The sequence below is a fragment of the Aspergillus sclerotioniger genome (assembly GCF_003184525.1).
Source record: "Aspergillus sclerotioniger CBS 115572 chromosome Unknown BO94scaffold_12, whole genome shotgun sequence".
Lineage (NCBI taxonomy): Eukaryota > Fungi > Ascomycota > Eurotiomycetes > Eurotiales > Aspergillaceae > Aspergillus > Aspergillus sclerotioniger.
The window spans coordinates 1014604-1025081 of NW_020291002.1; the positions used below are offsets into that span (position 1 = coordinate 1014604).

At 51.7% G+C, this 10478-nt stretch overlaps 6 protein-coding genes across 6 annotated transcripts; 2 read left to right on the top strand and 4 right to left on the bottom strand.

Moving 5' to 3' along the window:
• Nucleotides 1-609: 609 nt before the first annotated feature.
• BO94DRAFT_595287 (putative O-methyltransferase) lies at nucleotides 610-2029 on the top strand (the record flags this gene model as incomplete). The annotated part of the gene is made up of 4 exons (XM_025616224.1): nucleotides 610-675; nucleotides 759-891; nucleotides 1058-1184; nucleotides 1252-2029. 4 exons carry the CDS (start codon nucleotides 610-612, stop codon nucleotides 2027-2029), a joined length of 1104 nt encoding a protein of 367 aa, XP_025468265.1.
• A 230-nt stretch (nucleotides 2030-2259) lies between these two features.
• Nucleotides 2260-3068, bottom strand: BO94DRAFT_574895 (uncharacterized protein). Its single transcript, XM_025615050.1, has 2 exons — nucleotides 2686-3068; nucleotides 2260-2633 (listed from the first exon to the last, which is right to left on the bottom strand). Coding segments are annotated over exons 1-2 (357 nt in total). The 5' UTR covers nucleotides 3042-3068; the 3' UTR covers nucleotides 2260-2632.
• Nucleotides 3069-3770: 702 nt separating this feature from the next.
• Nucleotides 3771-4848, bottom strand: BO94DRAFT_491529 (nucleoside-diphosphate-sugar epimerase family protein). The gene is made up of 2 exons (XM_025609156.1): nucleotides 4506-4848; nucleotides 3771-4433 (listed from the first exon to the last, which is right to left on the bottom strand). Exons 1-2 carry the CDS (start codon nucleotides 4755-4757, stop codon nucleotides 3780-3782), a joined length of 906 nt encoding a protein of 301 aa, XP_025468267.1. The 5' UTR covers nucleotides 4758-4848; the 3' UTR covers nucleotides 3771-3779.
• Nucleotides 4849-5381: 533 nt separating this feature from the next.
• BO94DRAFT_491532 (MDR family MFS transporter) lies at nucleotides 5382-7407 on the bottom strand (the record flags this gene model as incomplete). Its single annotated transcript, XM_025609157.1, has 6 exons — nucleotides 7132-7407; nucleotides 6962-7055; nucleotides 6610-6887; nucleotides 6224-6560; nucleotides 6061-6164; nucleotides 5382-5999 (listed from the first exon to the last, which is right to left on the bottom strand). Coding segments are annotated over exons 1-6 (1584 nt in total), but the record flags the coding sequence as incomplete, so codon positions are not given.
• Nucleotides 7408-7531: 124 nt separating this feature from the next.
• BO94DRAFT_534778 (uncharacterized protein) lies at nucleotides 7532-8608 on the bottom strand. The gene is made up of 2 exons (XM_025611621.1): nucleotides 8458-8608; nucleotides 7532-8390 (listed from the first exon to the last, which is right to left on the bottom strand). The coding sequence occupies exons 1-2, from the start codon at nucleotides 8500-8502 to the stop codon at nucleotides 7812-7814; spliced, it is 624 nt and encodes a 207-aa protein (XP_025468269.1). The 5' UTR covers nucleotides 8503-8608; the 3' UTR covers nucleotides 7532-7811.
• A 677-nt stretch (nucleotides 8609-9285) lies between these two features.
• BO94DRAFT_595290 (uncharacterized protein) lies at nucleotides 9286-10421 on the top strand. The gene is made up of 4 exons (XM_025616225.1): nucleotides 9286-9536; nucleotides 9599-9793; nucleotides 9845-10018; nucleotides 10080-10421. The coding sequence occupies exons 1-4, from the start codon at nucleotides 9313-9315 to the stop codon at nucleotides 10225-10227; spliced, it is 741 nt and encodes a 246-aa protein (XP_025468270.1). The 5' UTR covers nucleotides 9286-9312; the 3' UTR covers nucleotides 10228-10421.
• Nucleotides 10422-10478: the final 57 nt, after the last annotated feature.

The following is a 10478-nucleotide window of genomic DNA, read 5'->3' on the forward strand; positions in this document are numbered from 1 at the left end:
CGCTGTTGCTGTTAACATCGTTTGCACGACCCGCGCGACGGCCAAGTCGCTGTTACATAGGTTACACCAGAACGGCGAGACTACAGCTTTCAGAACTTGACTGGTCTATTTGGGCTCACCGGAGAGTCAATCGTGTTCAAACTTTGGACCCGCATGGTCATCGTCTCTAATAAAGCATAACATACATGCCATTGATCATTGTACGGTGCTTATCAGCCGCGCCTCGCTGTAGATCCATGGACCCTTTTGTTGCGATGCACATGCACCCTGCATGCTTATCTGCGTCCCCACCAGCCATTAGCCATCGGGGTCGGCATTTCAACCCCCGTCGCTGTGGTTCAACCTGCAAGGGAGACTTGACGCCAGCCGTGTCAGAGCTTAGGTTCCTTTCATGCGCCCGCTATCAGGACAACCGGCGAGCCAGTAGCAATACCTGCCTACAGTATTGCCCGTTAAGGGCAGAGGGAACGGAGCAAGGGAACTATGGCTCGGTGGGAAGGGCAAATTCGGTAGATAAGGATTCAGTTGAACTTATTAAATGGAACCCTTTCCCGTCAATATCTACCGTGATCCAGTGTCCATCAGCATTACCCATTTTCCTATACAAGCATGTCTACCCCGCAGAACATCCCCATCCCCGACGCCGGCAAAAAGGTCCTGGGCACGGTGACCCTGGTGCGTTTCTTTCCTTGGACACCCCTCAGGACAAATTTTCTGTGAAGAGCAACAATGTCCGGCTGACCTTCTACTCGTGCTAGGCACCCGCTCTAGGGTTCGTACCTATCGCGGTCCATTTCGACCTCTTCGGCTGCCTCCAAGACGTTGGCAAGCCAGCCACCGCGGGGGATGTCTGCGATGTTCACAGGAGGAAATACGGTGATACCGATCTCTGTACGTTCAAGCCTGCTTGACTATCCTGTCTTTCAACGCGAGATCCTTTCTTGCCAGACAACCATGGCTGACTATGGGGTCGATACTTCAAGCGATACCTTTGGCAAGTATGTACTCCTCGATACCCCCTATTCATCAATGTCACAGTGGTCCTGACATGTCTAAGATGATGCCCTTTTCATGATGGGAGGCCTTGGCTTCCTAGACCTTTTGCCCGACGACGTGTATGTTGCCAACGATGTCACCAAATACCTTGTCAATACACCCTCAGCGCAACACGGCGCCATGCATTTGTAAGGTTTTGGTGCTGCGAACCTTCCATTACATGGCTTACTTGGCTTACTTTGGATCTTCCCGCAGTACCTCCGAAGGCCTACTCGGGGCCGCCTTTCTCATGCGACAACTGCAAGACACCAACTACAGGTATCCCTTCCAGGAATGTGAGACGCCATTTCAATATGCCTACAAAAGCATGGGCGACGAATTCCTTGCCAAGGAACATGTGTACTCGGTCATGCACCACACTGGCCGTCTAGACAGCTTCAACACCTTTATGACTGGCAAGTTCGGTCGCTGGGGCACGATGCCCGATCGTGTCCGTAAACTCGGTTATGACCTGGACGGCCTGCTGGAGTCGGCGACTCCTGAGATTCTGCGGATCGTGGATATTGGCGGTGGCCGGGGTGAGCTGCTGCTCGAATTGAAGGCCACGTATCCCCACCTGCTTAGGAAGGAGAATCTCATCCTACAGGAATATAATGCCGATATCGGTGTCGTTCCCGACGTTACCGAGATGGGGTGGAACTATAAAGAGGATGGCAGTGAGCAACCGGTGAAAGGCGCATTGCTCTACTCCATGGCACATGTCCTGCACAATCTTTCGGACATTGAGTCCATCAAGCTCCTGGCCAAAGTGGCTCGGGTCATGGCCCCAGTGTCCCGTCTTCTGATCCAGGAGCTTACCAAGAATGCGGCCAGTGCGACTACCCACGCAGCCATGATCGTGATGCACGCCGGTCGGGAGCGGACCAGCGCAGAGTGGAAGGATCTGGCCGCCTTTGCTGGCTTGGAGGTAACATTCGAGGCATATCCGCCGCTTGGGGAGTGTGTTGTCGAGATGAGAAAGGTGTTGAATTGATGACGGGACCTTCTGGGCGCAACCAACTGTTAAGATTGGCCATTAGAAGAGCAAGACTGCTATTTCTACAATGAGTCACTGAGTGAATCACTGAAGGAAGAACCATGTCCATAAATCAAATTACAAATAGATCCATGTAGAGCAGGTTATCGCCATGGTAGGCCCTTTCATGTCAACAATCTTTTCATGGGGCAAATCACTGATCTGCACATTGCAGGTACTATGAATTTAGACTATAGAATGTTGTTAGGTGGGTGATGGTGGCAGCGTGGCTCCGAGACATATTTGCAATTGACTTGGCTCATTGTGACACAGTAGCACCATCGATAGTCAGCTTGACTAAGCCAAGAGACACATATTGATACACAGGAATAAATGTTTCTGACTACTCCACGCCACCGCCCACGGCTTTTGACCCCCATCTCCCTATATTCGACATCATAACCAACTCCATCATGGGGTTGCACACATCCCAATATTCAGCGACCAGCCACACCCCAAGCATGTTGAATGCTTCGACCGAACAACTGTAACCCCCTCCGCCCCCAAGCACAACCCTCCCCTGACATCCTCACGTACTGCGGCGTTGAGAACGGAATGAATTCTGGTTGCTGTTAGCCCGGCTCCAAGAAATGACCATTAGGTGGTATACATACTATCCCTCCACCACCTTGACCATCTGGATATACGGATCGTCGGAGTTGAAGTCAATGGTATGGAATCCGGCGATGAAGACCATGAGGTTGTATTCATCGCCCGTCGAGTCGTAGAAGACGTATGTACCCCCGATAGGCCCTTGCACCTGGCTCACCTCGATATCGAGTTGGTACTTGTAGATCCAGCCATCGGCTTGGAACAGGCGGTATTTGGCAATACCGGTTTCGCGCTCAAAGACCGAATCGGTCTGCTTCCAGGTGGTGTCGCCCACTGCCCAGCCAGCATTGTATGTGCCCGATCGGGCGGCGGAGACCAGCTGAAGGAGGCCGAGGAAGAGGAGGAGAAGAAAGTTCATGGTTGTGATGGTAGAATGGGATTGTTGGGTAGATTAATGGAGAAAAATCAAAGGACAGGAGAGCAGGTCCTGCCTTTTATGCTACGAGTGACCTGAGTACTCATGTGATGCTTTATCGCCACTTGCACGATCGGGTTTGCGCTAGGATGGCCCTCAGCCAAGACGATCAGTGATCCCTCATACTAGCTGCATCAAATCGCAAAGATGAGCTGAAAGGGATTCGCCACGAGCATGAGGAGGGTTCGTCCGAGGGATTTCGTAGCCCTATTCGGATCGCGGGTTGCAGCGCCGGGGAGTGCTTGCCACCCCCATTTCGGAGGTACATGTTAGTTGGATCGTGGTCCCTGCGATCGCAATTTTGGGTGTGTGCCCCATTCAAATTATCCAGATGGGAACAGTGGTACAGAGTAGTCAGGCATTAGACCTAGGGCCTCGTGCGGCTGAGGGGTGGGGGTCTGACAAATCTGGGCGGAGTTCGGGGAAACCTGGGATGCATGATAACGGAGGAGAGATCAAGACTGCAGGTATATACAGTATGTAGGTAGTCATATCTCCGCCGCTCCGAGGCTTGATCAAGTGGAGATGGAGATTCTCCCCCAAGTCACATAATCTCATTGGCGTGGAGCAGAGTGGGTAAAGGTAAAGGTTACATTATTGCATTTCAGCTGAGATCCTGCTGCAGGACTAAACACAGTAGTGTACAAGCTATGGCCAGTAGTGGCCGATGATCCCCCAACGCTAACGACGGCGGAAGTCGCTTTCCTGTGCCAACCACGTCTCGAAGTTCTTCAGGTCCGGGTGTTTCAATCGGAGACTTGCGATGTCGGCCCGGTAGCCCTCATCGTGGAACCACTTGAACATGTAGCCCATGTCCTTCATCGAGGCCAGGAACAAGGAACATAAGGGCCGGAAGGTTTTCGGGAAGGGTTGCCCGGTCTGCTGCTGAAAGATCTTGGCCATCTGCGTATGGGTGATTTCGTCTCCGGCCAGGGACACGCCTCGCCCCCGATACTGTTCGGGATGCAGGAAGGCCTCGGCGCCAAAGTAGCCGATATCGCTGGCGGCCACCATCTGCAGCGGGCTGCCTTTGAGGGCCATATCGAAGCTCGTGGCAAACACCTTGCCAAAAAAGTCCGCGGTCAGATTTTCGAAGAACGCGGTCGGTCGGAGAATTGTCCACTCCATGGCGGTGCCCTTGGTGCGATCCACCAGATGATGTTCGATGTTGTGCTTTTTGATGAAATGGGGAATCTTGGTTGGGGTGGTGAAGGAGCGTTCTTCGCCCCCGCGGTCGACCGAACTGTACACGAAGAACTTGACGTCTTGCTTGAGGGACTCGTCGATGAGCGCCTTGCCCTGGGACTCCTCGGCACTGGCATTGCCAATGGCCGCCTGTGGGGGAAATTGCATGGTGAGCCGCGTTGCGCACTGCTGGGGAGAAGGACCCGGTAGAACACTGCTTACCTGCACACTGTAGACGCCCCAGATGGGGGACTTGGTCACGCGACGGGCATTGTCGAAGATGGCCGACGGGCTATCCAGGTCTCCCTGGACCAGACGAATGTTGGAGGACAACTGGCTCAGTCGCTGGGCGGATGCAGAGGTCGGATTGCGCGTCACTGCCAGGATTTCAAAGGGGGCCTTGCGCGACACCAGGCTTCGAATGAGGGCGCCACCTTGGTTGCCCGTCGCTCCGGTAATCAAAACGGCTGTCATCCTGTCGGCTGGGTGGAATATGGAATCTAATTGGCACGGACGGGGACATGCTTAGGGGAATACTGAAGCTTTAAATACCTGTCGCGTTGCCTGGGGTGGAAGGGAATGGGCAGAGACGATGAGGCGATGAGCACGTCCCTCGGCGTTGAAATAACAGCCGAGTGAATAAGCAACACCAAACTTTAAATCTCCAACAGCACCAAATAAAGCCCTGATAGTTGCCTCCTTGTATTAATACGTGATCACTCACGGCACTCCCGTCATGGATCGATACCCGGTCATATCCTGGGCCATAGACTACACCCTGTCTCTCTCACAACATACCGAGAAGTTTGGTCATAGGTATTAATCTTTAGATGGGGATGATCTTTAGATTCCGGATCTGGTTCCAGTCAAGGATAACTAAGCAATTCGTAACAACGCACCCGCATATTGCATGGGATGAATATATTAACATCTAAATACCGACAAATGAAATGTCTCGCCACGATATGTACACCGTCTAACTTGATCCCATACAAAACACCATGAGCAAGGATTATCAGCAGGCAAATCCTGCATTCCGACAACGACTTTCACGACCAGCTACGCAACATTATATATTCTCTAGGCAGCCGGCTCCAACTGCTTCCCCTTGACATTCTTCCACTCAATTCCCACCGCCCCCAGAATGCTCAGGCAACTTAAAATCATCGACAGCTGGAAGATCTTGATCAGCGCAGAATTATAAGCCACCAGAACCTGTGGCAAATACTCCTCTGACACAACCGCCCGGAAGCTGGTTGCACCAGCGCTGGCCACGGTGGCCGGATCCAACCCGGGGATGTGCAATGCGGCCAGGTTGGCCACCAGATGCTTGGTGAAGATATTCTGTGCAACCGACACAAACAGCGAACCTCCAAGCATCTGAATAAACATGATTGTGGCGGTGCCGATGGACACATCCGAGAGGGGGAGCACAGCCTGGGCGGCGATGCCTCCCTGTTGGAATCCGAAGCCTACTCCAATACCGTAGAGGAAGAGGAAACCCGCCCACTTGGCCTGAGAGGCATCAACAGTCAGTAGTGTGAGGAGACCTGCACCGATGGACATTATGATACTGCTGAGGAAAAACCAATGGGTGAAATATCCAGTGCTGGTGGTGAGGGCCCCCGAGAGAACGATCCCAACCACATTGGCCAGAATCATTGGCAAAGAGTCAATTCCGGATCTTACGGCATCGGCGGCGCGGATGGCTTGGAACTAGGAGAAGATAAGTTCAAAAGTCCATTAGATTATATCGCAGATACGGTGGGATGCTTACCCAAATGGGAATGTAGTATATCATGATGAAAAAGGAGCCACCGATACACAGTGCGAAAAGAGACGCAAAGGCGATTGTCCTCTGAGAGGCAATGCGTCGTGGGACTGAATGATGACATCCTCAGTTAGTCCAACTATGCATCTCATCTCACTGGATATCTTACCTGTGGCCTTTTCATTCATCATCAGTTGAACGACCACGAAACTAATGAGTAGAATCGCAAAAAGGACGAATAAAGCGATGATCCTTCCATTTGACCACGCATAGTCCACACCTCCCCATTGAAGAGCCAGGAGAATGCAGATAATGGCCGGCACGAAGAGAGCAGTGCCGATTGGATCCAAACCGGCTACGATGTTCCAGAAGCCCTGGGGTCGAACGTTCTGCCTTGTCGGTAGCCGGAGAAGAAAGATCAGACCAACAGCGGTGACGCCGCCGATCGGAAGGTTGATATAGAAACACCAACGCCAATTGACGTGATCGGTAAATGCCCCGCCCATCTGAGTGAAGATTAGCAGGTGTGCGGATGATGAAGACGTAAGAGCTCACCAGAGGCCCGGCCACCGACGCAATGCCGTACATTCCTCCGATCATTCCAAAGAAGAGTGGTCTCTTCTCGAGGGCGACAGTATGAGCAATGGTAACAAGCGCTCCATTGAAAATTCCTGCGCTGCCCAGCCCGGCAATTGCACGACCGACGATCAACGTGGTGGAGGTCGGGGACACCCCGCAGATGAGCGAGCCTAGCTCAAAGATAAACAACGCTACCAGAAACACCGCCTTGATATTGAAGAGAGTGTATAGCTTTCCGTACAGAAGCTGGAAGGCTGGACACGAGCAATGTGGTCAGTCTCACCGAGCGGTAAATATCGAGTGGGGGGATTCCAGTTGCTTTACTGACCACATGTAGTGAGGAGGTACGATGAGGCATACCAGCCAATATCGTTGAGAGCCTTGAAGTCATCGGTAATTTTGGGGATGGCCACAGAGAGAATCTAGGATTGTAGAATCGCGTAGGTCAGACAGGAGGTGCTGGATATGGGAGTGGATGGCCCCGATGATCAAACTTACAGTGTTATCTAGTGCGACGCAAAACACTGCTAACATCAGACTGATGGTGACCATAATTAATCGGGGCCCGACTGGATAAAACTGGTGGTTTTCTGTCTCCAGGGGGGCCTCTTCGACCCGGTCCATGCTGATGCTCTTCCTGGAATCCATCATGGGAGGTATGAAGGATTCAGCTCTCGCCAAGTCGGGCGTCTCGATAGGGAGGAAAATATCATATAACAATAAAGGAACGTAGGGGGGAGCAAAGTTAGTAAAACCAGTGACAAAGGACTGTTCATCCAGGGACTCCGAGGGACAGGTGGGTTGGGTTGGGCTATGTGAGGAAGAAAACGAGTGACAGATAGCAAAATTTCCGAACGATGGACTATATCAGGAACCAAAAAGCGTCCTATCTTAAACCTGTCAGACTTCTTTTCGCTTCTCTCTCCCGCCCCTTTAAACGTTGACAAAGATAGGGCTGATCTCGGTCCTAAAATCAACCCCGAGACCAGCGCTTACAAATATTGCCACCAAGGTGTAATTTATTTGCCCGAGGGCTTCTACCACAGCGACGATAGGAGCGACGCAAAAAAACGCTGGTCTTGATGGATCTTTACCAGAACACTTTCCACCTAGGAGCAGAAGAGCTGGACAAGATTCGCCTACCCCGCAAACGATCTCATTCAACATGTGCCCCCCTCTCAGCTTCGACTCTCAGTGATCGCGTCTGGGATATCTCCCTGAATGATCCCCCGTGGAACATCTACATGCAGCACCCCGTCCGGGTCGAGGAACTCCGGTCGCGTATACAGCAGAATCATATCGACATCCCCATCGTCGACGCCATTAAACAACCAAAATGCATCGGCGAAGCCCACTCGCCAGGTCCACCAGATCTCATCGCTAGCCTCCGCAATATCCGCCTGACCAGGAACATGGAACTCTAGTTCAGCATCTTCGAGACTCTGAATCCAGGTAGACTTGGGCATGCAGTACTGCAACACCACGGTCGAGTCATACTGAGACCGCTCGTCCAGCTTGGCGATCCATTCGGGCTCTAGGCCACCCTCTGCTCCGGTTTGCCTCAGCGCGGCGATTTTATTATTGGCATACAGACGAAGCTGAGCATCCGTGGCCTCGCGGAAGCCAGTGGTGAAGTCTCCGACAGGTAGTTCGGTACCCCACTCATCGAAGGAGGACTGGTCCGGATGACGAACCAGGGAGAAGAAGTTGGGACCCTCGCTGGTCTCTGAGAATTCCGTCATGAATCGGTTGACAGTCTAGGGATGGATTAGCCTGGTTGCACTCAGTGCTTAGAACATGTCACGAGGGAGTGGGGCAGCATACGCTTGCTGGCACGTTTGCCGTGCAGAAGAGGAAGATAGCGGTCATAGCTTTCCTGGGATACGAGGGTTTGATGGTGGTCAACGCTACTAACTGTAGACCAAAGGTGATAGATATATCCTTTAGGGGCAAGTAGGCGTGGAAGGTCGAGGGTGTGCCAACAATGATTATAGGAAGAAGGGGCGGGTTGCCAGCCCGGGTATTTCAGTCTCGGCTGGGCAGCCCCAGGCACCAGCTGCCGTCAGCCCCCACTACCTGAGCTGTCCAATCAAAGACCAGGCCCATCCAACACGAGGCAGAAAGCTCTTGTTGCCAGTGACGTCGAATGCTTACCCTTGCCAGTTCCGCTGGACAGCTTACTAATTGCTTCACATTAGGTCAATGTTTTGAACTGGCCTGGCCGCCTCTGAGTAAGGTGATGCCGGTTTTGAACATGACCACTAGACCAACACAGATCAGTACATCAGTACTATCAGTCCAACATAACCATGCAGAGGTAAGCCGGACATGCCCTACCTACATCATTGATCCTGCACGGAGCCATATAGTCTGCCTCGTTCTTATTCTTGGGGTAGGAGGCTGTCTGGAACGGAAACTCTACATCCCCGACTCGAAACTATCGGGTACAGGCGTCTGGGGTACTCTGAGGTCAGCAGAATCACCCAACAGAGAGGGAAGAGAATAATGTCTTGCCATTTGTGGTATTCCTAGAGAGTGGTTGGCCGGAACATGATTGAAGACGCAATGACTACCAGGTGAGAGGGTGTGGTATATAAGGAGATGAATGGACGAGCAAAATGTGTATAGTGTTTGACCTTTACAGAGAAAGCCAATTCGTTTTGTTAGGAGTTCCCCGAAATGAAGTTGAGCTTTGCCATATCCTTTGCCTTGCTACCCATCTTAGGGGTTCAAAATGCCGCGGCCATTCCGGCTGTGGATTCCGTTTCATTGAAAGTCCGTTCCACCCCAGGGGACAGTCGAGGAAACCCGATCAGGGGTGAGATCGAGATCCGGGGAGAGGATGCTCTGACATACGATGTGGACTGTTGGGCTATGCTATGCAAAGGAATGCCTACTACAATGTGAGTGTGCCCAGAACAAGCAAGACATTTCTCTCGATGGAAGCGGCTGAGTACAAAGAAAGGCAAAAGATTGGGAAAAAGCCGGCGAATGTTAACCGGCAGGTCATGAAGGGAAGCGCTGCTAACAAGCAGCCTTTCAAAGACCCTGGAAAGTATGGAATGAAACCATCACCCCCGACTAACCTGTGGGGAGGCCATAAAGGATGGGTTTCAGCCGAGGAATTCCCATTTGCGTCCACTCGCGATGGAGGGAAAAGGTATGTTGGGTGCAGGGCTTTTTTTATTTGTTCACTGCTCATCATGGTCAGTGCCATACTGGTGGGGGTCACTGTAAACTCCCAGCAGGAGCAGAAATGGTCCTTGCGGCAATTCTATCAAAAGAACAAGATCCAGTCATACAACAGGCAGACAAAAAAACAAGATGGGACCTGGTTTCAAATCACCGGTTTCAGGGCTAGACCTGGGACAACAGCAAAGGTTGGGTGAGTTACCTAGAGTTTTTCCAGGTTACAGGGTGCCTTCTGCTGATGCTGCTGAAAACAGTCCCTACTGCCGGGCTTTCAATACCAAGAAGCCAGGCAATGTGTGCAGTGCCGGAACCAAGGTGATTGGGGATTGGGGGTTTGATGTGGCGGAATACGCCTATGTGTACAACCACAGCACAAAGAAGTTTGACTATGTTGGGAAATAGATGTTCAAAGTTTAGAGCCACTCATACCAGTCCTTCCTTGTTTTGGTTGAAGCCCTTCTATGTCCCCCATCGCCTTTATATAGATGCATCTTGGACCGCCTCTTGGCCCGGAACACATGAATATATGGTCGCTGCTTCTGGTATAAGGTTCTTAGGGTATTAGGGTTTATTAGGGTTTATTAGGGTTTATTAGGGTTTATTAGGGTTTATTAGGGTTTTTAGGGTTTTTAGGGTTTATTAGGGTTTATTAG

What these genes read in the sequence shown, in the direction of transcription:
- BO94DRAFT_595290 (XM_025616225.1), top strand. Translation starts at nt 9,313, where the DNA reads ATGAAGTTGAGCTTTGCCATATCCTTTGCCTTGCTACCCATCTTAGGG. An exon ending in AAAGGAATGCCTACTACAAT is followed by an intron (nt 9,537 to 9,598) that starts GTGAGTGTGCCC and finishes GTACAAAGAAAG; the next exon opens with GCAAAAGATTGGGAAAAAGC. An exon ending in GGGACAACAGCAAAGGTTGG is followed by an intron (nt 10,019 to 10,079) that starts GTGAGTTACCTA and finishes TGCTGAAAACAG; the next exon opens with TCCCTACTGCCGGGCTTTCA.
- BO94DRAFT_491529 (XM_025609156.1), bottom strand. Translation starts at nt 4,757, where the DNA reads ATGACAGCCGTTTTGATTACCGGAGCGACGGGCAACCAAGGTGGCGCC. An exon ending in GGGGCGTCTACAGTGTGCAG is followed by an intron (nt 4,434 to 4,505) that starts GTAAGCAGTGTT and finishes TTTCCCCCACAG; the next exon opens with GCGGCCATTGGCAATGCCAG.
- BO94DRAFT_534778 (XM_025611621.1), bottom strand. Translation starts at nt 8,502, where the DNA reads ATGACCGCTATCTTCCTCTTCTGCACGGCAAACGTGCCAGCAAGC. An exon ending in CGGCAAACGTGCCAGCAAGC is followed by an intron (nt 8,391 to 8,457) that starts GTATGCTGCCCC and finishes ATCCATCCCTAG; the next exon opens with ACTGTCAACCGATTCATGAC.
- BO94DRAFT_574895 (XM_025615050.1), bottom strand. Translation starts at nt 3,041, where the DNA reads ATGAACTTTCTTCTCCTCCTCTTCCTCGGCCTCCTTCAGCTGGTCTCC.